Genomic DNA, 27,990 nt, shown 5'->3' with positions numbered 1-27,990 from the left:
ACTGGACCCCCTGCAGTTTGCTTACCGAGCAAACAGGTCCGTGGATGATGCAATCAACATGGGATTGCACTTCATCCTGCAACATCTGGACAAAACAGGGACTTATGGGAGGATCCTGTTTGTGGACTTTAGTTCGGCTTTCAACACCATCATCCCAACAGCCCTCCAGACCAAACTGACCCAGCTCTCTGTTCCTAGCTCTATCTGTCAGTGGATCACCAGCTTTCTGACAGATAGACAACAGCTAGTGAGACTGGGGAAATTCATGTCAAACAGCTGCTCCACCAACACTGGTGCCCCTCAGGGATGTGTTCTCTCCCCACTGCTCTTCTCCCTCTACACCAACGACTGCACCTCCAAAGACTCTGTCAAGCTCCTGAAGTTTGCAGACGACACTACAGTCATCGGTCTCATCCAGGACGGTGACGAGTCTGCTTACAGACAAGAGGTTGAGCAGCTGGCTGTCTGGTGCAGTCTTAACAACCTGGAGCTGAACATGCTCAAAACAGTGGAGATGATTGTGGACTTCAGGAGAAACCCCCCTGCACTCCCCCGACTCACCATCATGAACAGCACTGTGGCTGCAGTGGAGTAATTCAGATTCCTGGGAAGCACCATCTCTCAGGACCTGAAGTGGGATAATCACATTGACTCCATTGTTAAAAAGGCTCAACAAAGGTTGTACTTCCTTCGCCAGCTGAGGAACTTTAACCTGCCACATGAGCTGCTGAAACAGTTCTACTCAGCCGTCATTAAGTCTGTCCTGTGCACTTCAATAACTGTCTGGTTTGGTTCAGCTACAAAATCAGACATCAGAAGACTACAGAGAACGGTTCGGACTGCTGAAAGGATTATTGGTGCTCCCCTGCCCACCCTTCAAGAACTGTATACATCCATAGTGAGGAAAAGGGCTCAGAAAATCACTCTGGATCCTTCATATCCAAGTTAACCCATCTTTGAACTTTTGCCATCTGGCCAGCGCTTCAGAGCCGCAAATACCAGGACAGTCTCTTCCCCCAGGTTTTCTTCCCCAGGCAATCTACCTCATGAACAGTTAAATGTTCCCCACTTATGCAATAAAAATGTACAATATCCTTATATTTATTTGTTACCCTTCCATCCTTGTACATCCCTGCATCTTACTCAATCCTATTCCATTATCATCTATAGCACAACTGTTTAAACACTTATTTATTTGCAAAGGAATTTTTTTTTTATTTATTTTTTTTTGACTGCGTGTTGTTGTCTCTGTGTACTGGAAGCTTACGTCACTAAAACAAATTCCTTGTATGCGCAAGCATGCTTGGCAATAAAGCTCTTTTTGATTCTGATGTGGACTTTTATTTTGAAAATCGCTAGCTCCGTGTTTCAGGAAGTTAAAAAGTGGAGACGCTTTAGCTTTTTTTTTTTTTCTAGCAATCAACACGTCTTTTTGTTTTATTTGAGAGTTAAACAAACGTGCAGATATGGCTGTGGACTGGTTTGGTTATGGTTATGCGGCTCTAATAACGATAGGAGGGATTGTTGGTTATGTTAAAGCGGGTAAAGATCTCATCCAAACAACAAACAAACAGCTATGTTTAGTATTCTGATTTTGTTTTTAAATAGCCAGTTGATGTTGAACATGTTTCAAATAATTCAGTATAAATTCAAAGGAATGAAAATATAATTTTATTTACCAAATTTTAATCGTACAGATGTAGCGAGCGTACAACTTTAATGTTTTTAGTTTAGTTTTGTTTTTTGTCAACAAACTGTTATGAAATTTGTTATAGCAGAAGCTCATTTTTTGTTAACGCACCTTTACCTGAACTTTACCGGAACTTCCTAATATGGCCAGATGTCTCATGTTCCGCTTCCGGCCGCAGGTAGTGTTATGTCTCTGGTTTGCTGGGCTGATGTTTGGCATTGCAGCATTTGTTGGTGCTCATCAGATGTCAAAGAATGACAAAGATATCTGGGTTTCACTGGGTAAGTCACTGTTTCTGTTTCTAGAAGCATTATATACACAAATTATTAAAATGAATAAGGATCATAAATGACATTAATGGGATTTGATTTTATATTTGAAGGCACCTGTGGATCACTGACTGCTCTAATGGGAGTGAGATTTTTGAGTTCGTGGAAGATTATGCCAGCTGGACTCATGGCAGGAGCGAGGCAGGGATATTTTATTTTTCCTGTTTATTTCTTTGATATACTATGTGTTTTTTTTTTTTTTTAATTCATTCCAAAATTTTCATTAAAAAAGACTTCCCAGATATCCATAATAAGACAAAAATGCTATTTAGGTATAATTGACATTAACATGGACAAATGCATAGTTTTGGTTGTTGAATTATGTTTTGCTCTTTGTCTTTGCAGTTTGTTGATGTTCCTGAGGATTGGTGTGAAAGTGCTACAGAATTCACAAAAGAAGAAACGATGACATCATTAAGAAACTCTACTTGCAGATCCTGTGGAGATGCACTGACACAGATAGACTGACATGTATAGACATTTCATACAAGATGTATGAAGAAGACAACAAAATTCAGTTTAGGGTCATATGGAAGTGCCTTCATAACTGTAGATGAACAAATTAAAGCAAATAAAATGTATTACTGTATTGAGATTTAAATAGTTGTTGATATATGTAGGCTACATTTACACATTGCAGATAATGTTCACACTCTCCTCCATCTCCTCCTCAAAAATATTTAGTGATATCAAGTACAGATCTGTAACTCTCTTATCTGAAAGTTTTATAAAAAAGACATCATTAATGCAGCATATTGTTAGTCACAGACTCTATCTACTTCGACCTATAGAGGGCCCCAAAATCTTTCAATAAAACCAGTATTTTAGACCACACAAATGGCTGTTCTTTTTAAAGCATATAAAGGTGTATCATATTTGACACGTTTTTAATAAAACATATTCTCACTACACTATTCTCACATCACATGCGTGTAGCCATAGTCATTACTGGTAAATCGGCGTTTAAAAAATGTCACAATACACTGTAAAAATTATTGTTTGAAGTTGCAAATAAAACAACTGGAGTTCGTTTAAAAAAATTACAGTCTTTTACTTAAAAAAACAAAACAAAAAACTTTTAATTCAATAATTTAGTTTCGTGTCGTTTCCTTGTTTTTAGCCCTATCTGGGAACTTGTAATGTCTGAGTGAAAATTATTTCTCCATTATTTTATTTATTCAGTGTAGAATGATTAAATTTAAAATACCGTCTGTTACACTTTCTTCTGTTTACCCTCATTAGTAAGTCACTTTGGATAAAAGCGTCTGCTAAATGATTACATGTAATTTTTCTTTACAGTTATTACTGTAAATGCACACTGAAAATGGTTTAGAAAAATTCAGAATAGAAATAGCTAAAGTTTACTAATAATAACAAAGAAAAGGCAAGTAACATTTATTAAAAGGTGCAATATTTAAGTAGAAAGACTAGTAGTATTTTCTTGTAAAACGTACTTCCATAACTTCTGATAAAAAAACTTTTACAGTAACGAGAATGCGGTTTTCTATGCTTTTTTTCATTTTTATTACGTCTTATAGACAATCAAACGTATCACTTATTACAGTCACATTGTTAGAGATTCACTTTTGTTATTATACTGTTCCACACTCAAGATACATCGTGTGCGCTCATTAAATGTCTCATTAGTGAGTCTGTAGGGTCTCAGGAGTGTAAGGCAGTCTCCATGCTCAAAGAGTCTAGACTACGATCCATCCAGAACCCTCAACGGGGCTCTAGAAGCACAAATCACCCAATACATGAGCAAAAACGCACCTAGATGACCCCATATGTGTCCACTGGTTTTGTGTGGTTGGGCTTTTGGTTTCTTTACGGTAAGGTGGACCCGCACTGTCAGCACAGGCAGATGTCAGGTGATCACCGACTACTGCGCGTAGGTTGGACTGTAAGAAAACACAAAATGACATTTTGTAAATACAAGAGCATCATTTTGGGATTACGCATGGCTGGGAAATGCACCGTGTGCTATCAGCTCATGTGATGATGCGCTAAATAACTGGGAATAGAGCGTTTGTTGTGTATTTATGCTCAAATATCAGCAGTGAGCGCCTGGCCACATCATGGGGCTGTGTTACAGTCTGCGTCCCCGCTTGTTTGGGGACCTCAGTGGGTCCATTTCCAACGCCAACTCGGAGTCAGATCACCAGCCTCCGGATCCCGGGATGATGATGATGCCGTCGTGCGTCCGGGGCTCCAGGCAGCGAGACGAGGACTCTGGGGGGAACAGAGGGAAGACATCATCCACCTCCCCTTTACGCGCCGGGGACGCCGGCAAGATCCCGGCCGGGGAGCTCCGCCGTGGAGACGCGGACAGAGCGCTCATCCAGAACGGAGGAGGAGGAGGAGGAAAGAGGAGGCTGCAGCTGCTCCAGACTCCCAGCAGCGCCCAGAAACACAAGAACTGGGACAAACTGGTGGTGGTGGAGGAGAAGGAGGCCGAGAAGGAGGCCAAGAAAGTCAGTAAGAACATTGACAGGGCCTTGAAGGAACTCAAACGGGAATATAAACAGACGCATCGGCTGCTGCTCTTAGGTGGGTGATGCTGCCGTGCATACTGTATGGTGGCTTTCTTCTTCTTATTATCATAAGCCGTATTATTGAAAATGTGTTGGCACTGACGTCATATAGCCGTGCTAAAATGTATGCTAGCAACTACCTGAAAGGTGAATATTTATATTTTCTCAGTACATTCATAACGCCTCATACTCCTCTTTTAGAGATTAATCAATGATTATTTTAATGCTTACATTTTTGCATGTACCAATATGCTGCTTTTATTTCTGCTTTTGACACATAACTAAGTACAGTAAATATAATAATAACAATTTTTTTTTGACAAAGTAAATTATGACAAAGTGGAATGCTTCCAAACAGTGATACTTGAGTAGTAAAACTGAACGTGTGAAAATATCAAGTAAAATTTACAATTAAAAAAATAGTGTACATTATTAATATCTTATTAGTATTTTATTATTATTATTAATTCAACGTAGATTTGCCATTTGTTTTAGTGCATTGCATTAAAAGTATAATAGGTAAATATGATAACGTATGATTACAATAATGTATTACAAAATCTAAAAGATATAATGCATTGTTACACGTATTACAAGGCATTAAGAATACTTCTATAATAATATGTCTGTATGTTCAAGCTTCAAGAAAAATGATTTAAGCATGCATTATTTTATCTATCAATTTAATTTAGGTTATCTGTTTATACGTATTATTTTCAGTCTTGGGCCATTAAATATAAGAAAATTGTCAAATAAATTTTAAAAAGTATATTATTCTCTTTCCATAGACAATTAATGGATCTGGTGATGATGTAAGTGAGTGAGATATCAGCCAAGACATGATGCTTTGATAAGATACTAAGTCATAGTAAAAGAGTCTATTACTTTGACCTCTGGGACACTGAGAGCTCACGCAAACATCCTGATAGTCTTTTAGTTTAATGCTGGAAACCAGCTAGACAACCTGCTGAACTACACACATGCACATTTGATTTTAAATAACACTTTACATTTAAAATTACTGAATAGTATCAAATTAAATGACCTAATTTGACTCTGTACAGCTGTTTTAAATGCTGTAAAGCATCTTCCTTTATCTAAAGTAGTTTAGTACTGGATTGTAAAGTGTGGTATGTTGCTAAGTGATGTCTCTGTGCTGATTGTGTACTGAAATCATTTGTGTGGATACCTGTTTCCAAAGGCATGAGTCATTAAGACTAAAGGTATTAGACTTCCTGTCATTTGATTTCATTCATTTATTGTCCTTTGCTTCTAATAACATGATGAACTGGTGACTTCTTAATCCACACTGGGAATTTAAAATTGTTCTGTAATCTTTTATGCTGATAAATCATAAGACACTTGATATAAAGAAAGTCAGAGGCCTTGTTAAAGGAATGGTTTACCCCAAAATATATGAACATTTGCTGAAAAATAATTTACTCTTAGGCCATCCAATATGTAGATGAGTTTGCTTCTTCATGGGAACAGATTTGGAGAAATTTGCATCACTTGCTCACCAGTGGATCCTCTGCAGTGAATGGGTGCCGTCGGAATGAGAGTCCAAACAGCTGATAAAAACATCACAGTAATCCACAAGTAATCCACACCTCTCCAGTCCATCAGTTAACATCCTGTGAAGTGAAAACTGCGTGTTTATAAGAAATAAATGCATCAAGACGTTTTAATTTTAAACCCTTGCTTCTGGTGAAAATACCAGTCCATAATTCATAATTCTGCTTGCTCCAGTGAAAAAGTCCATCCCCTGCTGTCCTCTCACATCAAAATTCAGCCACATATTTGTTAAGAACTGTTTTAGAACAGTACTTGATCTGTGTGTATTTCTCTCCTGATTCAGACAAGACAACTTTTTTCACTTGAAAAAGCAATATTATGGATAGAGGACTCGGACGCAGCTCTTCACTTCACAAGATGTTAATTAATGGACTGGAGTGGTGTGGATTACTTGTGGATTATTGTGATGTTTTTAGCAGCTGCTTGGACTCTCATTCTGACGGCACCCATTCACCCATTCACCGCTGAACATTTTCAGCTAATTTGGCTAATTTTAGGTGAACTGTTCCTCTGGTCTGACCTACCAAAATCAGAATCCAGCAATGGTTTTGGAGCTATTTATAAAGAGTGAGCAAATTTGCATGGTTTACTGGCACATGACTCAGTTGAACTCAGACATAGCTGGCCGAAGACAAACACAGAGTGGCATTTCAGACCTTTGCGCATTCCTATTTTTCTACATTAATTTCTTATATTTATTTTCTTGTATTAATCTAAGGATGTCTGGTTTTACTTCAGTGTTATAAAACTGAAATTACATAAAGGCAGATTAAGCAACCTTGGCTGCAGATGTTGTCAGTTTTTAGAAATGGATAATAGAATTATAAAGAGAGAGAAGTCATCCAAGATGTGGCTTATAAATTAACTTTAATGGAGGATCTCGCTGAGTTATCTTGAAGCTTTATGGTACAGTTATATTTAGTTTAGAAGAATGACACATCCTTGCGAATGTCTTTGTACAAGTTGTCCTGTAACTACTTAAATATGTGGCATATCAAGGAGTAGATAACACAGCCCTAAAGCGAATATCATTTCCTTTTAATAGAGGTAACAGGTATTTTTTGCCCATGGGCTATAATTAAAATAACATGACTTGTAGCTTATATTTAATGAAAGCACAAAAATAGTTTTAACTGACCTATATTAAAATTATAGCACATGTTTTTGTCTGTTGTAATGGATGCCTCACCGTGAATAGCCAAAAGGGGTGTTTGTTTAGTTCCTTCTATAAGTGTTGAATAGTTTGATTATGGTTGTACCATGTAGGGAATCCTTTCGGGGCAAAAACAAAAGGTTGTCATGCTTTCACACAAGTTGGTATTTCTCCTTTCTGTAGCATTGCAATGTGAATTGTATGTGGTCTGTAAACTGAACTTTGTCACCCTGTAAAAAGGTTTTTTATCATTTACTGAATGTGTACTTTGGCTCTAGCGTGGCCCTAACTGCATATGGCTAGCTAATTGTAATGATAGCATTATGCAATATGGTCTGTTGTTTTGAAAGATTTGAGCTTTAGGCCAGAAACATACATGTAGATTTTGTTCTCGAGTAAATACAAACATCAACAATTTTGCCAAAAACTCTTCCATATAGTTTAGTGCAGTGAAACAAATTGGTACCTATCGATATTCTGCATAAATTGCAGTTGTTTTCGAATACTTCTAGATTATGAGAGAAGTTTGATTAAAATTGGTTTAATATGTATCTATATAAACTTTTTTAGATGTTAAAGTAGGGCTTACATAAACTAATAATTTTGCCAGGTGTGAATTATTTAAAAAAAAAAACTATAATTCAGACAGGAATTCAGACCTTCAAATCTGAGCACAACTATCACACATAAATTATGAGAGTTTCTGTATGAACAATACTTCACATGATGCTTCTGCAATGTTGAAATATTGTCATCTTCCTAACCTAAAGTAGTTGGGCCTATAGTATTTTTTTTTTTGTCTACATTTATATAATTTTGCACATTTGCATAAATACATTGTTATATTATATTATATTTTTATATAACACTAAATTTCTAAATCTTAATGTCATTTAAAATACCTAAACCACAAATGCATCCCCATTTGAGCCACTAGGAGACATTTTCTTAGATATTTTGACCTTGCATATCTCAGTGCAAGAGTTGATATGCTTGGAAAAATGCTTTTACATTTTTTCTTCATAATTTGAATATATGTTTAAATATATTTGCAAGGATGATGCATATTTCATGGTTTACCACAGTTACTTAAAGGTATAGTTCACCCAAAAATAAAAATTCTGTCATCATTTACTCACCCTCTTGTCGTATGAGTTGCTTTCTCATGTTGAACATAAAAGAAGATATTTTGAAGATTGCTGGTAATCAAACAGTTGGTGGTTCCCATTGACTTCCATAGTATTTTTGGGTGAACTATGGAAGTCAATGGAAACCACCAACTGTTTGATTACTAGCAATCTTCAAAATATCTTCTTTTATGTTCAACATTAGAAAGCAACTCATACAAGTTTGGAACGACATGAGGGTGAGTAAATGATGACAGAATTTTCATTTTTGGGTGAACTATCCCTTTAATGGTTTAACAAAACATCCGTCAGTTTACATGAATTTAACAGCTTTTTATAGACGTTTTATGAGAAGTGAAAGTCATGTGTTTTTAAGTATAAAATAGGAGAACTTTAGTGTGCTAAATAGTGTTCTAAAATAGTCGTTATAATAACAGAACAAAGCTCGCAGTCAGTAGTCAGGTCGGCTGGATTTAGAGGGAAAACTTTCAGTTTGTCAGACTGAGAGACCCTAAACCGTTTAAGACCTGCAAAACCAGCTTAGACCGGTTTAAGATGTTTTTTCCCCTCAGTATAAACCTGACAGACTTTGAGACCCAGGCATTCAGCTGCTACAATGTCACATTCGCTACACTTTACAGTGTAACATTCTTTCCTCACGCTGTTACGTCGAAACGTTCGATCTCGTCCGTTACCGCGTTCCACCAGTCAGCGCTACTTTGTAACAGTTTTCCTGGTTCTTAACGGCCATTACCAGGTGTGACAGACAGAGGCAGTGCTGAGTTACAGACTACAGCAGAGATACAGCCAGAGAATATCACATAGAAAAATACAGAGAGGGCGAGAGAACAGAAGAGAAGGGAAGAGCGCCTGGCAGGGGCTCACAGAGACCCCCGGATCCAGACGCAAGTTCATATCCCACCTTACTGATCGAAATGTGATCAGTTTCATCAATCCCGTCGCCTGAATGACGCCCGGGCTGCTTGAGACGTTGTAACAGGGAGGAGAAACAAACCCCTTTTCCCTGTCTATTGTGGATTATTTTCTCAATTTGGAATCGGAATTGGATTGATCGTTCATAAGGGCAGCGCGCAGATTGGCTTCGAGGGAGTAAGATGGGGTGTTTGGGGAGCAGTAAAACCGAAGACCAGCGCATCGACGAGAAAACACAGCGAGAGGCCAACAAGAAAATAGAGAAACAGTTGCAAAAAGAGAGACAGGCTTATAAAGCCACACATCGACTGTTGTTGTTGGGTAAGAGGAGACTTGAGGCGTTATATCCGACATACGAAGCTGTTTTCAAACGCACCGTGTTTGACAGCTCAATGTGGCATGTCGGATTGTACATATGAAGAACACACCACCACACACCGTGATATCTGAAGTACTATCTGAGAGACTTTGCATGTATTCACACGGCTGTGTTTGCTTCCTAGGTGCTGGGGAATCGGGGAAAAGCACTATTGTGAAGCAGATGAGAATTCTTCATGTCAACGGGTTTAATGCGGAGTGAGTACCTGTTTACTGTACTGATGTCACATATGTGCATGTGAGGGCGTTATGTGAGTGCTGGGCCCTGTGTTCAGCCTCGGCATGGCGAAGGAAACCCTCATACATGCTGAAGCAGATTGTGATGTAGCACTACATGCTATCAGCTAGTGCTTCACTGCAACATCACCGTTATGTGCTCATACAGAATCTGTACGCAAGTAAAGCATGAGTGAGAAGTGCCTAAGATCATAAAATCATAGACTGAATGTTCACCAGGCCTCTCTAAAGTTCCATGCATGTATCTTTAAAAGAGTTTTTGCATCCTGATATAGCATATCTAAATGACATAGCTTAATTAGATATTCTGTGCAACTGTGTCTAGCTCCAAACTACTTTTATGTTGATAAGAGAGCACAGTAAAAGTAGTTCATATGACTCGTGCATTATATTTTTCAAGTCTTCTGAAGTCATATGATAGGTTTGTGCCAGGAAGAGGCTGAAATTCAAATCGTTAGTTACTTAAGGCCTTTCCATTCACTCTAGCTCTCAAATTTCATTCTCAGTTTCATGACACGTCAAGTTTTGGCTTTGGCAAGGCTTGGAATATGGTTCACAAATTATATAGTTTGTGTCATTTTGAGAGCTTGACAGATGTGGTCTTTTTGAGCTGTCACTGTGTGGAAGAGAGCTGAATGAAGATTCTTTGAAATATCTCATTTTGTGTTCCACAGAAGAAAAAATTGGAATGACATGAGGGTGATTAAATAGGCCTAATGACAAGATTATATACATATATTTTTAAAAAAAGAACTATTCCTAGAACCAGTAGTTGGAGATTTGAAATTAAGTCTTGCAATTTATTTATTTTGGAAAATATTTTTCTGTCTTTTAACCAGATTTAAATGTTTTCACATACAGGGAAAAGAAACAGAAAATTCAAGACATTCGCAAAAATGTGAAGGACGCCATCGTGGTGAGTGAGCCGCTCTCATTCCTGATTTAGTTTCTACAAGTTGTTTTCTAGATCTAATCTCGGTCTCACGGCTCATAACTCTTTGGTTTTTATTTCTAGACCATAGTGTCTGCAATGAGCACTTTAATACCACCCGTCCCACTCGCCAATCCAGAGGACCAGTTTAGGATCGACTTTATCAAAAGCATAGCGCCGCTCTCTGACTTTGATTACACACAGGTAAGCAGCCTCATTTTCAGAATTTACCCAAGATGCTTTGAATGACATTTGAATTTGTGTAAAAGTTTTTGAACCACTTACCGAGAGGTTTTTATATGAGTCTTTTGATTAATGAAAATACCAATACCAGTTCCTGCTACTTACTGAAAGTTTGAATATGTTACTGAGGAAAGTTACTTTGTGGGAATGCAGATACTGACTGCTTTGTTGTTGTTTGAGTCTGCAGTTTAAATGGGCAGTAGATTTTACCATTTTTAACAGTAAGAATAAAAATTAGGCTTTAATTTTATCAGCAGTATGGGATAGAGTTCTAGCATTTCTAGCAAACGCCTAAAACATAAAACAATTATTTTACAGACATGCTCGATTATCACGTAGATGTGTTTTCATTTTTAATGTTTAGTGTTTAGCGTATATTTATACATTTTTGGCAGTAGTTAAAATATTGTAATTGCATTAAAAAGTAGTAAAATACTGTATTTATTATTATGCATATTGTAATATGGTTAGCTTGTTGGTATGATAGCTTATGTTCTGATTGAACTTTGTCATGTATTGTTGTTGTATCTGTGGTTTGCTAGCACATTAGGTTATGTTAAATTACAGGTTTGTGAGGGATATTTTGGGTTCATATGTAGTATTTAATTTCCAGATTGACTAATCCAGGAGACCTTGACTAATCCACGAACAGAGAAGGTTTTAACATTAAATGCATTTGCATCAATTGCTTTAGTTGTCGGTTGGCTGAGTGTAATTCAGGACAAAGATACAAATATGTGATCCTGGACCACAAAACTAGTCTTAAGTCGCTGGGGTTTATTTTTAGCAATAGCCAAAAAAACATTGTATGGGTCAAAATTATTGATTTTTCTTTTATGCCAAAAATCATTAGGATATCAAGTGAAGATATTTAGTAAATTTCCTTCCGTAAATATATCAAAACCTAATTTTTGATTAGTAATATGCATAGCTAAGAACTTCATTTGGACAACTTTAAAGGTGATTTTCTCAGTATTTTTTTCACCCTCCGATTCCAGATTTTCAAATAGTTGTATCTCGGTCAAATATTGTCCTATCCTAACAAACCATACATCAATGGAAAGCTTATTTTTTATTCAGTTTTCAGATGATGTATAAATCTCAATTTTGAGAAATTGACCCTTATGACTGGTTTTGTGGTCTAGGGTCGCATATAGTCTTTGCATTTTTCAGTGAGTGAAACTTGTTTTAATTTAGACATTTTGTGTTCCTTAAAGTAGCTGTGTGTTTTATCCACAGGTTGACATAGGTTTACTGAAACTGATATTTGTGCCAGTCATTAGAAGACACCGAAGTCATGGATAAATTGTCAGTGTCCTTTTCTCAGCTTTGCTTGTTTCAGGGTATCAAGTGAAAACTTTGGAATTGGGTTGTTCAGGGGAATTTTCAGTGGAATAAGTAGAATTCCATCTGATCAGGCTGAATCAAACTTAAACTGACACTAATTCTAAACTGTAGAAGTTCTCTGTCGTGCTGATTCTGTCTGTTAGCTTAGCATATGTTTCTACTTTGCTTACATTTTGTTTGGTTAGCATTAAACAGTGTGCAGTGGGGTCGGTTATGTTATTATTATTTTGTTGTGGTATTCTAGCACATTTAATGCCTTTTCGGAAAAGTTGGACAGTGATATGGCAGATGTCTTGACTTTTGGTTGCACAAATGTTGGCTCTGTGTTTTCAGACTTCCAGACTATTTTCAGACATTGTGGTTTCCGCTGCAATGGAGATCTGTAATTAGACAGTTTTAGACCACAGATCTTCTTTCAGCTCCTGGATTTCTCTTTAATTAATTAATGGCAGATCTTTTCTCACACATGAATTCATAAATTTTAGAATGTTTGTACGGTTGGATTGTAAATATTGGAAAATCCAGAAAGTTCAGTTCTTATTTAGTGAGTAATTTGTGGTTTACTCCTAGGTTCAACAGGTGATAGATACAATAATGACTGCGGACATGTATTATTGGTTTATCTTAAAGGAATATTTCACCCAAAAATAACAACAAACTTAAAATTCAATCACCCACAAACCAACCAAGAATTACTTGTGGATTATTCTTTATCATTTAGCATTACATCACTTGCTCACCAATGGATCCTCTGCAGTGAATGGGTGCCGTCAGAATGAAAGTCCAAACTGATGGACTGGAGTGGTGTGGATTGATTGTGGATTATTGTGATGTTTTTATCAGCTGTTTGGACTCTCATTCTGACGGCACCCATTTGCAACAGAGTGTTCATTGATGAACAAGTGATGTAATGTTACATTTCTGAAGAAACAAACTCATCTGCATTTTGGATATTTGCTGTTTAGGAGTAAATATGGTACATTTTTGTACCTTAGGGTACCGCACAAGTGACAGCTTTGTACTTTTTTCTAAAACAGCAGTTCAAGAAATAGATTTTATTTTTAAAATGATATTTGGCCTTAACTTTTTTGAAGTCCAAGACTGTAAAAGCTAATAAAGCTAAAAAAAATAATAATTCCTATTTCAGTATGTTATGTAAAGTTGCAAACAAGTGGTAATAGAGACTAGCATTTAAATGCTTGCATGACGAGATGTGCTCGGAGCAGCGGCGGGCCGGTGTGATCCGTCAGTCTATTTCCAGAACAGCCAAAAGGCTTTTAACCAAAACACATTTTCTGAATGTAGCTGCAAGTATCTAGTGGTATCAGTTCAAGAAATATATCTTAAATGAAGTAAAGAGACAATAGTTCTAAAAATGATTGCTAATGCTATTGAAATTCAATCATTTTGGCATGCAAATGCTCTACATTTGTAAGAAATTGTTGTTTTAAAGATGTTTGTATTCTCCACAGGAGTTTTTCGATCATGCGAAGAAGCTCTGGGATGATGAAGGCGTTAAGGCATGTTATGAGCGCTCCAACGAATATCAACTAATTGACTGTGCGCATTAGTAAGTATACGTTTAATTGGACTTTACCTGGTGTCTGTGTTATGATGGTGACTTTTGGTTTGGTTTTGTGAACTGCCATAATTCTACTTGTGTCAGGTTTTTAAGAGTTGCTTATTGCTTAAGTTGCAGCTACCGAAAAAAATAGATTCAAGAATTTGACAAAAGCGTATTGTCTTCCCCTGCTGATAGTTATTATAATAGGTTGCATATTTGTTTGCACTGTTTAGTGGTTCTGTTTATTTGTATGCTGGTAGCTATTTTGGTCCGTCATTTGAGTTTGCGATGTTTTGAACAGAATAGCATAATTGTGTGGCTGTTACAGTGTAAATCTAAAGGGAATATGTTCAGTAAACACAGCTGGACCTGCATGGGCCTGCATATATTTTTGACTTTTTTTTTTTTTTTTTTTACAGAAGTCTTTTCTGCTCATCAAGGCTGCATTATTTTGATCAAAAATAAAGTAAAAACAGCAATACTGTGAAATATTAATACAATTCAAAATAACTAGTTTCTATTTTAATATATTTTAGGATGTAATTTATTCCTGTGATGCACAGCTGTATTTTCAGCATCATTACTCCAGTCTTCAGTGTCACATGATTCTTCAGAAATCATTCTAATATGATGATTTGCTGCTCAAGAAACATTTATTATGTTGAAAACAGTTCTGCTGCTTAATATTTTTGTGGAAAATATGATGAATTCTTTTTTTATAGGATTCTTTGATAAAAAGAAAGTTCAAAAGAACAGCATTTATTTGAAATAGAAATCTTCTGTAGCATTACTGTCAGTTTTATGTATTTAATGCATCCTTGCTGAATAAAAGTATTAATTCCTTTAAAACCTCAAATTTTCAAACAGAAGCGTTAATAAGGCAGTCACAGGTGTTTGAAGTCACTGTGCTTTAGATGTTTGAAGGTGTACACTGTAAAACCTTCTCAGAAAAGCTGCATCTGTAAATCAGGGTCAGGTAAACCTGAAACCAGTTCAGACAACTAAGCAACTAGTCTGTTTTGAAAATATGTAGTTTTGCACATCCCTTGAAGGAACGTGTCTGATCAGGCTCAGATGAACACGAAACCAGCCTGTTTATTTAGCGCTTCCTTAAGACATTCAGGCAACCCACTAAAACAGGTTATATATATATATATAGAAGGTTCTTTGCATCTGGAGATTGTAGGTACACAAACAGTCAGTTATCGTCCACTGGTGGCTTTTTTAGGCCAGTGCTGGCGTTTCTCTTGTGTAACAGTGGCCATGTGTCAGGTATGAAAGCGTGAGGAGGATGGTCAGGTCATGGGAGTTGGTCAGCCGCTTGGTAAGACACAGATAGCATCACCAGCTAGTGCAGTGCCTGACACATAATGGCGACTGTTGTCTCTCAGCTAGAAAAGGCCCGGAGTTACTCCGAGGATCATACAGACACCCAGCTGCTCTCAATACAGGCTTGTTCTTTGTGGAAGACTTTAACAATACTGAGAATTCCTCTGTTATACAATTTCAAATCAGTGTCTGCTCAGATGTGTTTGCTGTGATCCAGGTCGATCCAGGGGTGGACGGTCTTTGAGAAAGTTTTCAGATAAATCTACTTGCATTCAGGTTTTTTTTTTTTTTTTTTTGGAAATTATAGTTATAGTTTTGGAACAAAATGTTAGTGATGTTCGAACTCCCCTGCATGATTTTGTGCTAGGGCTGCACAGTTAACTGGAATAAAACCGAAATTGCAGTATGACTTAAAAGGGTTAAAGGTTATGATACTCAAGCATCTCAGAGATGATTTGCTGGAAATAGTGCTACACACACACTCCATCTTGCTTTAATGTGCACTGGGGGAATGCAACATATGCCTCTTCACTATTTATAAGAGCTTATCAACAAAAGAGAAGCTTTAAGGGCTTCCTGCCCTTTTCCATCAAAATAAGTATTAGTTCAACTGTTGAAAAAAAAAAACTTAAGACACAAATATTAGTATTGCAATTAATGTTAAAATAAGTTTACTTTTTTATTATAATTGCATACAGTTGCATTCTTAAATAATATTTTCATTTATATTTGCATTTATTTATGAATTTAAGATTTCCAGTTTTTCTTAAAGTGAAATCAGGCATCAAAACATAACATAAAATAGATGGAAAACTGTTTATTTGTTTTATTTTATGAAAACATGCCTTATATTTGATATACTGTATATTTTGTATTGGTAATATATATATATATATATATATATATATATATATATATATATATATATATATATATATATATATATATATATATATGTATGTATAATTGTCTATTATTTTTTTACAAAGAATTTTTTATTGTTTTAAAATAATTTTTTGTAATTCAACCAGAAAGTAACAATTCATAAGTGTGATAAAACTCTTATATTGTAGTTATTTACAATACCACAATACTCTACTTTATCTCAATGCATCTTGACTGCCCTTTGACCTGTGAGATCATTACACGATTGTGTGATCTGTCTGTGTTCGTTTTTATCACATATTGCATGTCTATTTTGGGCCTCAAAGAAAACGGATTGCATGTTAATGTCACACAAATACGTGTTTGTACGGAAGTGGGTCGGTGAGCCTGAGACCGTGCCGTTGTGATAGAGGACAGTGAAAGCAGCAGTCTGAGAGAGAGAGAGATCCCAGTGGTGTGTGGCGTTCTGCAGGCCCGGCTGTATGGAGGTTGTGGTTGGGCTGTCTGTCCCCCTCCTCCCTCCGCCAGTGCTTATGTAAAGGAACAGCACAGCCGGGGCAAGCAGGAGCTATTTATAGCACAGCACTGCAGAGCACTCACTGGTGGAGGGCGTCACGTGTGTGTGCGCGCCACCGAATCAAAGGGAGTATCCCGGCAATGCGCGTAAACAAAGGAAGGTCAGAAAGAGAAGGTGAGGCACAGAAAGGGCCTGTGTGTGTGTGTGTGTGTGGTTATACATATCAGAACCTCATAAGTGCTTGAAGTGAATAAACATTCACTGATATACAGTGGTGCGCTCTCTCTCTCTCTTGCTCTCGCTCTCTCTTCCTTCCTCTCGCTCGTCTTTTTTCTGCCTTTTCTACATAGATACACAAACAAAAACACACACGTGCAGTTGATAAAAATAGCAACAGATTATGAATTACATTTTTAGCATTTCGGGTTTCTGTTTGGAGAGTTTGCCAGGATTTCGCTTAAAATAGAACAGCAACTGCTCAAACCTCTGAAAACCAATAGTGATTATTAAACCATCATGCCATTATATTAAATACAGCTTTTTAATATGATTTACAACAGACAGATATCTTGTGGCATGTATGTTACTTCAATCTAAATGATTTTTCAAAGTTGTAAATAAAACAAAGAAGTATAACTTTAAGTATAACTTATTGAAGTAAGTTTTACAAGAAAATACCTTGTACTTAGGTCTTTCTACTTAGAATTTCACATTTAATTGAGTGTTGCTTGTTGCTTCTTTGTAATTATTTGTGAAATTTACTAGCAATTTATGTTTGAAAATTATTTCTATACATAATTCTGTAAGTGTAGGTTACATTGAGGTTAAGGTCTACAATAATAATTTTTTTATTTTAATTGTTTTACTTTTTTTCCCCTCTGGTCTCTTTGATATAATTATTATTCAAGCAACATTTTTATTTTGTGAAGATATATTTTAAACATTTTTTAACAGTGACATGATGTGACTCATTACAGATTTGTTTATAATTTTCAATTAATTCAAACTAAAGACTAAATTAATTAACACTGCAAAGAACATAACAGTTATTAATTGTCATTTGTATTCTTAAATTATATTTTAATTCATTTACATACGCAAAACTTAACTTTTTTTATTTAATTTTTTAGCTTGTGCATTTTCATGATCATGCATTGCTAGCACCTACAAGAACACAGAAAGTGCAATTAAATCGTTGCAACAAGTGAAAAGCAACACTCTGATATATGTACGTATGCATGCATGAGCATTAAACTGAAACCTGATTCTGGGCATAAGCGAGACCCTGTGGTCTGACCCAAGTGGTACTGTCAAATTTGCCTTTTTTAGTTTCATTTCATGCCTGCAGACCCAGATGCAGGGATTCTCACAGCTCAGACTCGAAAATGCAGAGTGTGTGGGTGTATGCAGAATGAGTTGCATGAAAGTTAAAGCAAACATTTATTAATATTTGTTTTTAAAGAATTACAAGTCCAGACCCAATGCAGATTAGAAAATTGAGAAGTCTTAGACAAAATTCAAAAGTTTTCCATTCTTTTCAGACTGTTGACAGTTTCAACAGTTAAAATCTGTAACTTTAAAAGTTGTGTGGATTAGAAGAGGTTTTGTATATAACAGGAGAAATGCAAGCTCCAAATAGCTTTCTCAGTCAAATTCAGTGATCTAGCACCGATACCCGCAGCTGAAGAGCCACTGCACTCAATAGGACATGTGAAACGTGTTCAAACATTCCCATATTGTTCAGCGTGTAAACTGGATTTACTGGTTTTGGAATGGCTCCAGGGACAATTTCCCTGCTTTCTGGTCTAGAATCCAACTCGTGTTCCTAAACCGTGTACAAAGCACCCACCGAGAACAATCTGGGCTTAGTTATCTTATCTTATATCTTATATCTTATCTTATCTGTGGTACTGAACATTCTCCAGACTCGGAAAAACCAGGATGATAAATCGGATTAACAGCGTGAGAGATGTTATTTTCAGCATAAGAGCAACCAAGGGAGATTAAATTTAAAAAATGTAAATAAACACACAAATTCAAATACCTATTAGAAAATTAGATAATTGTATCTCTGAAATCTGATTGGTTAAGCCAATATATTATTGTGCAAATTTTTTATGGTAAAAGTTTTTACAGTATAAAATTACTATATAACATATAATTTACATGTGTGTGTGTGTGTATGTATGTATGTATATATATATATATATATATATATATATATATATATATATATATATATATATATATAAATAGTTTTTGTTTGTATATATTATTATTATATTTTATACTTTTGTTTAAACAAATGAAAAGGATTTTGGTTTTAGTTTAGCTTTACTGTGATGAAGTTCAATATATCTTGATTAGTTCTTAGTCATGTAATGTTTTAGTTGCCGTGCCGTTTTTGTTCTTCCTAAATCAACCAGTGGAATTTGTTTGGATTGTTCTTCTTCAACCTTTGTGTCAACACTGATCATGCGTACAGCATTTAATACGTGCAAAACGCCACAAGAAGGAGGTGGGGACTCGCAGCACATCTTGTCAATACTGTACGTATCCTTGATGGCAGATAGACAGCCTGTCCTGTACTTTTGTCACACAAACACCTCCTCAGCCCGTCCGATGCTGGTAAAGAGCTCTTTTTATGCTCATGAGATGTATAGTCACTGTTTTTTTTTTTGAGTGCTCTGCTCACATTGAGAGAAAGGTAGTTTTGGTTGATTCTCAGAGATCGCTGTATTGTAGTTAGGGAGGAGGAATTAAAATTCAATGAGGTTTAATACAGCTGAGCAGACATCTGCCCTCTGGAGGTCAACATTGGAAGTGCATTGTTCGGTGAAATGTAGGTCCAGTATATAGGGATGCATCAGGTTTATTTAAGCTTTATGAATCCGCTCATGCCAAAGATGTGTTTGATACAGAAGAAGTGTCTGCAGCTGACAAGCAGAAGTTGTTGTCATTCAGTGTCTCCATTATGAGTGGAGATCTAGTGCTGGATTTTGTGGTTTGTAATGTTTTGCTGACCGGTTGTTATCAGTTTTTAAAAGCAACAGTGTTCAAATGATGACAGTGAGTTCGCAGGCAGTGTTTCTGTTCCAGTCTGTTGTTTTTTTCCATGCATCGCTGTCTGTTCTAATGAAACCACAAAACAAAATGTAAAGAAATGGGTCTCTGCTCCTGATATAAAATATACAATGTTCTGTTAGGTCAGATTAGAACCTGGACTCACCACATTTAAAAAAAAAAAAAATAAATTATAGAAAACAATCCACCCAAGGTTTTATTTAAGATAATAAGGTAAATTGTAATTGATTATTTAATGGCAAAAATTTTATATATTTATTGCACTAAATATAATTTTGTTTTTGTCTAAATATATTTTTAAATTAAGTCTCTTATGTGCACCAAGGCTTTTTTTTAATCAAAAAAATTAATTTAAAAAAGTGATATCATGAAATATTATTGCAATTTACAATAATATAAAATATTTTAAAATAATATTATTATTTTAAATATTATTTATTCTGTTTATTTACTCTATTTTAATCAATTTTAACATTGATTTATTCCTGAGATGGATAAGCTGAATTTTCAGCATCATTACTCCAGTCTTCAGTGTCACATGATCTTCAGAAATCATTCTATATACTGATTTGATGCTCATTAAAACACTTTTTTTTTTTTATTATTAATGCTGAAAACTATGCCGTGATACATTTTCAGGATTCTTTGATGAACAGAAAATTCAGTATAACAGCATTTATTTGAAATATAAATCTTTTGTAACTTTATAAATGTCTCTACTGTCACTTTTGGTCAGTTTAATGCATCCTTGTTGAATAAAAGTATTCTTTCATAAATATTATTACTTGACTAAAATGTGTAAGAATGTAATGACCTGATCATTAGTCCATAATCATAGTATATTAAACTTCACATCTGAAAGAAATGCTTCAATATCACATATAAATTAAAAGCAAGAGATCTCCACATAAACCAATTTTCATTTTATTATTTATTTAATTATTTTTTGGGTGGGGGAGGTCGTTACAGATTGTCACAAGCTTGTGGGATGAGTCTATATTAGTCTCCGTTAGTGCTGATAGCACTAGTATCACATGATTGTCACAGAGTGTTGGGCTAATATTCTGCCTTTCTGCAGGGAAGTAAGAGTAAGACATGGGCTTGTTATCTAACATACCTCAGCTGCATACTTGCTGTAGGGATGCTTTCAGGGGTTCTTTCAGGTTCTTTGAATATATCTGATACAGCAACAGGTATATCTAGAGCTTCAAAGGAGCATTGTTAGAATAAGAGCGGTGGCTGTTTATTGATCGTTGTTGCCATTTTTAATAAAAAAGTCTGATATGATGAAATTAACGGTCACATTTGAGACACAATGAAGCGATTTTTGAATGTGCTTTTTAGCTTAAGATTCTTGGTGTTTGTATGTTGTGTTTGGGGTCAGTAAGATATTTTTATTTATTTATTTATTTTATTTTATTTTATTTTTTTGTCAGTAAATAAAAATACGATTATTTAAAATAAATGTGAAATTGTGAAATGTGAAAGGTTTCCAAAAAAGAAAAAGCTAATTATTTTACAATTTTGTAAAAGACAAAAAAACCCTTCCCAAAACCTTTGAATGATTGTATAATGACACTTTCATATATATATATATATATATATATATATATATATATATATATATATATATATATATATATATATATATATATATATATATATATATATACACAGTGGTGTCAAAAAAAAGTGTTGGCCCACTTCCTGAGTTCTTATTTTTTTGCATGTTTGTCACACATGTTTCAGATCATCAAACAAATTTAAATATTAGTCAAAGATAATACAAGTAAACACAACATGTAGTTTTTAAATGAAGGCTTTTATTATTAAGGGAAAACAAAATCCAAAACTACATGGCCCTGTGTGAAAAAGTGTTTGCCCCCCTGTTAAAACTGTGGTTTATCACACCTGAGTTCAGTTTCTCTAGCCACACCCAGGCCTGATTACTGCCACACCTGTTCGCAATCAAGAAACCTCTTAAATAGGACCTGCCTGACAAAGTGAAGTAGATCAAAAGATCCTCAAAAGCTAGACATCATGCCGTGATCCAAAGAAATTAAGAAACAAATGAGAAAGAAAGTAATTGAGATCTATCAGTCTGGAAAAGGTTATAAAGCCATTTCTAAAGCTTTGGGACTCCAGCGAAGCACAGTGAGAGCCATTATTCACAAATGACAAAAACATGGAACAGTGGAGAACCTTCCCAGGAGTGGCCGACCCAACAAAATTACCCCAACAGCACAGCGACGACTCATCCAAGAGGTCACAAAAGACCCCACAATAACATCCTCAGTTAAGGTAAGTGTTCATGACTCCAGCAGAAGAAAGAAACTGGGAAAAAATGGTCTGCATGGTAGAATTCCAAGACAAAAACTGCTGCTGAGCAAAAAGAACATGAAGGCTCGTCTCATTTTTGCCAGAAAACATCTTGATGATCCCCAAGACTTTTGGGAAAATACTCTGTGGACTGACGAGACAAAAGTTGAACTTTTTGGAAGGTGTGTGTCCCATTACATCTGGCGTAAAGTAACACCGCATTTCAGAAAAAGAACATCATACCAACAGTAAAATATGGTGGTGGTAGTGTGATGGTCTGGGGCTGTTTTGCTGCTTCAGGACCTGAAGACTTGCTGTGATAAATGGAACCGTGAATTCTGCTGTTTACCAAAAAATCCTGAAGGAGAATGTCCGGCCATCTGTTCGTGACCTCAAGCTGAAGCGAACTTGGGTTCTGCAGCAGGACAACGATCCAAAACACACCAGCAAGTCCACCTCTGAATGGCTGAAGAAAAACAAAATGAAGACTTTGGAGTGGCCTAGTCAAAGTCCTGACCTGAATCATATTGAGATGCTGTGGCATGAGCTTAAAAAGGCGGTTTATGCTCGAAAACCCTCCAATGTGGCTGAATTAAAACAATTCTGCATAGATGAGTGGACCAAAATTCCTCCACAGCGCTGTAACAGACTCAGTGCAAGTTATCACAAACACTTGATTGAAGTTGTTGCTGCTGAGGGTGGCCCATCCAGTTATTAGGTTTGGGGGCAAACACTTTTTCACACAGGCCCATGTAGTTTTGGATTTTGTTTTCACTTAATAATAAAAACCTTAATTAAAAACTGCATGTTGTGTTCACTTGTGTTATCTTTTACTAATATTTAAAATCGTTTGATGATCTGAAACATTAAAGTGTGACAAAAATATGAACTCAGGAAGGAGGCCAACAATTTTTCACACCACTGTATATACACATATTTGCTTTTTCTTCATGCTCTTCTTTATTTTTGTCTTTACAGCTTTCTTGACCGGATTGATGCAGTGAGACAAAGTGACTATACTCCAACAGACCAGGTAGTTTCAGCTTTTTCTAGATGAGAAACTTCATACGAGACAGTTATTTTCCAAAAACTGTTCTTCCCTGACACACTTTCACTCAATCGTTCTTCTTTCAGGACTTGCTTCGCTGCAGAGTGTTAACATCAGGGATTTTTGAGACGCGATTTCAAGTTGACAAAGTCAACTTTCAGTGAGTCCACTATTTACTGCAGTTGAGTTGCTGTGTTTGTAAGGGCCGTGTCATGTCTTCATATGTCCACTAGAGGGACACATTTGATATCCTTCTACAGCCTCATGTCTCTGTTCTTCTCTTTCAGTATGTTTGATGTGGGAGGTCAGAGAGATGAAAGGAAAAAATGGATTCAGTGTTTTAATGGTAAATTGAGTTTGTGAATGAATCCTTGTGAGACACATGCATGTTAAACAAGTTTTGATGTGTGGCCTTTAACAGTTTCATCTCATATACTTTAAAGTGATAGTTCACCCAAAAATGAGATTAGTGTCATCATTTACTCACCATCAACAAAAAACAAACCTTTAAGAATCACATCCAACCAAAAAAAAAGAAGATATTTTGAAGAATGTGAGTAACTCAACAGTTACCGGTAGCCATTGACTTCAATAGTATCTTTTTCCATGCAATAGAAGTCAATGGTTACCGTCAACTGTTTGGCTACCAACATTCTTCAGAATATCTTATTTTGTGAAGAAGAAAAAACAACAACATTAGGGTGAATACATTTTTGGGTAAACTGTCCCTTTAATTAACATATCAGAAAACACACAGTGATTCTACCAATGTGGTGCTGATTTGCAGACGTCACAGCGATCATCTTTGTGGTAGCAAGCAGCAGCTATAACATGGTCTTGAGGGAAGACAACAACACGAACAGGCTACGGGAAGCACTTGCTCTTTTTCGCAGTATCTGGAACAACAGGTGATGCCTTTATTTTCTTCTTTATAGCATATAACTTGTTCTTGAGTGTAAGCGCAAGCTTTACTGACGCCTGTCTCTGTCGTGTCTTTATTTCTTCTTTTCACAGATGGTTACGGACAATTTCTGTCATATTGTTCCTAAACAAACAAGACATGCTGGCAGAGAAAGTATTAGCTGGGAAATCCAAAATTGAAGATTATTTCCCTGAATATGCTTCATACACTTTGCCTGATAAAGGTTAGGCTTTTCACCCAGACACACACCGATCAAGACCCGGAAATACTCAAATACTGTAGTCCTAAAGTTTTAGTAGTTAGTTGATAAATAATTGACAAGATCTGTTTTTCTGCTAAAGGAAATATGAGAGTTCTGTCATTAAAAAAAAGTGCACAAGCTCAATAAATGTGTCATAAAAAGTGACTTGTGCAGTGTATCTGTGTGAGTTATTGAGTTGAACCGGAGATTCAGATTGGTCAAATCCAAGATCATATTTGTTTTTTTTGAACTGGATTCATGTGCAGGTCAGTGTATGTTAATCTGTCAAGCCTTTTCTATCTTTCAGTAACTCCTGAACCCGGTGAAGACCCCAGAGTGACAAGAGCCAAGTATTTCATTCGGGACGAGTTTTTGGTTAGTATTGTTTGAAACACAGATTAAACACAGCAACTATTGCAGTCAGGTTTTAGACTGCTTCATTTAGTTGTGATTTTCCTTTTCTCTTATGAAATGGAGGAAAACACTGTTGATGAGTAATTTGTAGAACAGATATTGACCAATAATTGATTTTACCAACATTTTGACCAATATTTACTCTCTGTTTAAATAAGTAAACCAATAATTGGCGCCATCCTGTGGCTCTCTAAAAAATAAATATTTACCATATACTTCATTTTCAGCACTTGAAGGGATAGTTCACCCAAAAATGAAAATTCTGTCATTAATTACTCACCCTCATGTCGTTCCAAACCCGTAAGAAATTTGTTCATCTTCAGAACACAAATTAAGATATTGTTGATGAAATCCGAGAGCTTTCTGACGCTGCATAGAGAGTAAAGGAACTACCACGTTCAAGGCCTAGAAAGGTAGTAAGGACATCGTTAAAATAGTCCAAGTGACATCAGTGGATTTTATGAAGCTATGAGAATACTTTTTTGTGCGCAAAGAAAACAAAAATAACGACTTTATTCAACAATTCTTCTCTTCCTGGTCAGTCTCTGCTGCCATTCATGAGAGTACCATGACACATTATTTGGGATTTATTAATCACAATGATTACTTTCAATCACAGTATATATTTAATTTTAAGTAAAATCAGCAAAGACTGACAAAGATTGTTGTCGTGCTGTTATTTCATGTACTTTTTTTTTATTTTTTATCTCATTACACTCAATTCAGACTTTAAAGACGGTGGAATATTGGCTGTATAGACACTGTAATTTAAACCTTGTTTAGCCTTAAAAACGAATCAATGTAAGATATATATTTATGTTTCTTAAATGAATTTTAACTACAAAAAGTATGTGATTAATCATCAAAAAATGGTTGTAATCATTTGAAATCCCTTGAAATTCTTTTTGTAGAGGATCAGTACAGAAAGCGGAGACGGCCGTCACTACTGTTACCCCCATTTCACATGTGCAGTGGACACGGAAAACATCCGCCGGGTCTTCAACGACTGCCGAGACATCATCCAGAGAATGCACCTGCGGCAGTACGAACTCTTGTGATCTTACTTCAGCTCTTTATGAACGTGTCTCCAAACTCCCCCTGCCCTCATAACTCACGAGGCCAAAACCGCAGACGAATATACTACTGACGTTTGGCGCACCATCCTTCGGTTTTTAGGAGTTTTATTTTAACTCATGATTCGGGGACAAAGAGGCTTGCTGACCCCCCCCCCCCCCCCCCCCAATGTTTTTATTTGGATCGCCTTTATTTTTGCCATTCCATGAAGCCTCTGGCTACCTCCTTATTTTTTATTCAAATAAAAAATGATATCATCGTGTATATATGTATACGTGCTGGCGCCTGCCAGATTATGAAGATCGCATCACCTTGTGACCTCCAGGAATCCTAGTCTCGCACCTCGAACCTTGATCTTCTGGCCTACAGGGCTCTCTGCTGCTCTTTCTCTTTCCGAACACTGAAGATCGCCCGCGGACAGAAGTGGGGACGAGGAGGCGGACTCGGGGGTTTGTCGAACACTGGGAAAGCGAAGTGAAGTAATGCACTTTTCCATCAGGTTTTGACTGACGTTTTTCTTTACAAAGATGGACACACAATGTAGCATCACATCATGAATTTCTGTCCCACTTAAGGCTGCGGACAGGTCAGAGAATGGTGGGAGTGACCACGCCCTTTTTATGTGAAAGAGGTGGAGTCTTTGAAATGAGGAGGAGGGCTCTGTCAAGAGTTGAGGAGGAGGAGGGGCTACGGGAACATTGCTGAAGCCTCGGTTTGGTTTTGGGAACATGATGGCGAAACATCTGCGAAAAGAAACGCCCTGTTTTTTATTTTAGTTTCTTAACTTGTACAGACTGTGCAAGGGTGATTTTTTTTTTTCTTTCCTGTACAGACTATAAAATGTTATATTATTTTGTACAACTTTATTGAAAGAGAGTAAAAAATCTACTTGTAGATCTTTGTGCCTTGATTATGGCTGTACCTGTAAATGAAGCTGATACATATGTTTTTGACTGCGCTGTACAGCTTGATGTCACCCCCGTCAGCAGAAGGGACTGTGGATGGGGACCTACTCTGTAGAGTTAGTTTCTTTTTTCGGTTATTTGTTTGTTTTTCTGCTTTGTTTATATAAAAAGAGAAATCATTAAAAAAAAATATAGGAAAGAAAAATCTTAACCTGTATACATTATGCAAATTGACCCCCTTACCTGCGGTTATGATCAGACGAAACAGCACCATGCCTTTCTTCTCATTTTTGTTTTCCATTTAATTTCAATTCTAAACCTTAAAAAAAAAAAAAAAAAATTGAAGTGTCCAAAATCACAACCTGGTGTTGTTTTCAAAGACCTTTTTGGATATGAAGTATGACTGAGAAATATATCCACGTTTGTGTCTGTGAGTGCGTGTGTGTTCACGAACAGGAGACAAACAATGAGCCACAGATGCATGACATTTGTGTTGTGTGTGAGTGTGCGTGCGCGCGTGTGTGTGTGTGTGTGTGTGTGTGTGCAAGAGTGCATTGTGTGCACTCTTTTATAAATGTGCGTACATGTAAATTTATAGGTCTATATAAATATATATGTACAATTCTACATGTTTAATTATGTGTGTGTTGGCGTATACATACTTTAGTATGTATACAGTGAAGATGTGTACTTACACACATAGGTAAGCATGTCTAGAGTGAAATGAATAAATGAGAGTGCAATATTGAAAGCAACTGTGCGTGTCCGACGATTTTCACCATACACCATACAGACTGAAAGTCATTTCTTTAATGTTATGTGATATCAGTTTATAATTGGACAGAAGTCTGATTTATAATACACGCATCCAAATATACTCTTATTTTGTAAAGCAGAACTTCTAGATGTTTTTATATTTATTCAAGGTTTTTTTTTTTCTTTTATCTGCTGAACACCCTTGGCAGTCCTAATTTGTTTTGCTTTTACCAAAACTTTTCAAACCATGTGATGCACAAAACAAAACAAATTATGTTACACATGCAAATTTTGTTTGACAAAATTTGTGTTTGTATTTAATGTTCAAACACATTTAATATATATTAGTATTACTCCAGTAAATCGCAAAACTTTTTAAATCTGTAAATACTATGTGCTTAAAGTCATGTTGCACAAGAAATACTTTTTAAAATAAACCTTCTAAAGTCATTAAA

The 27,990-nt window shown here is 36.1% G+C and overlaps 1 protein-coding gene and 1 pseudogene across 2 annotated transcripts; both read left to right on the top strand.

Annotated features, from left to right (window-relative positions):
- The first annotated feature begins 1,353 nt into the window (after window positions 1-1,353).
- Window positions 1,354-2,853, top strand: LOC109081437 (annotated as a pseudogene).
- Window positions 2,854-3,859: 1,006 nt separating this feature from the next.
- Window positions 3,860-27,990, top strand: LOC109049202 (guanine nucleotide-binding protein G(olf) subunit alpha). Of its 2 annotated transcripts, none has more exons than XM_042714683.1 (12): window positions 3,860-4,569; window positions 9,845-9,917; window positions 10,818-10,872; window positions 10,972-11,091; window positions 13,950-14,047; window positions 23,154-23,208; window positions 23,310-23,383; window positions 23,511-23,569; window positions 24,011-24,131; window positions 24,238-24,368; window positions 24,694-24,761; window positions 25,712-27,990. In XM_042714683.1, the coding sequence occupies exons 1-12, from the start codon at window positions 4,098-4,100 to the stop codon at window positions 25,856-25,858; spliced, it is 1,473 nt and encodes a 490-aa protein (XP_042570617.1). In that variant the 5' UTR covers window positions 3,860-4,097; the 3' UTR covers window positions 25,859-27,990. The 2 variants fall into 2 exon arrangements, with proteins under 2 accessions (XP_042570617.1, XP_042570618.1); XM_042714684.1 differs by lacking the exon at window positions 3,860-4,569 and adding an exon at window positions 9,045-9,662 and having other exon boundaries at window positions 25,712-27,530.

The sequence above is a fragment of the Cyprinus carpio genome, chromosome A24 (genome assembly GCF_018340385.1).
Source record: "Cyprinus carpio isolate SPL01 chromosome A24, ASM1834038v1, whole genome shotgun sequence".
In the NCBI taxonomy this organism is placed as follows: Eukaryota; Metazoa; Chordata; class Actinopteri; order Cypriniformes; family Cyprinidae; genus Cyprinus; species Cyprinus carpio.
The sequence above is the reverse complement of the archived record's forward strand: the minus strand, read 5'-3'. Positions and strand labels throughout refer to the sequence as shown.

Coding starts and splice junctions, on each gene's coding strand:
- LOC109049202 (XM_042714683.1), top strand. CDS start 4,098: ATGGGGCTGTGTTACAGTCTGCGTCCCCGCTTGTTTGGGGACCTCAGT. Junction 9,918..10,817: donor GTCAACGGGTTTAATGCGGA/GTGAGTACCTGT, acceptor TTTCACATACAG/GGAAAAGAAACAGAAAATTC. Junction 24,132..24,237: donor CGCAGTATCTGGAACAACAG/GTGATGCCTTTA, acceptor TTCTTTTCACAG/ATGGTTACGGACAATTTCTG.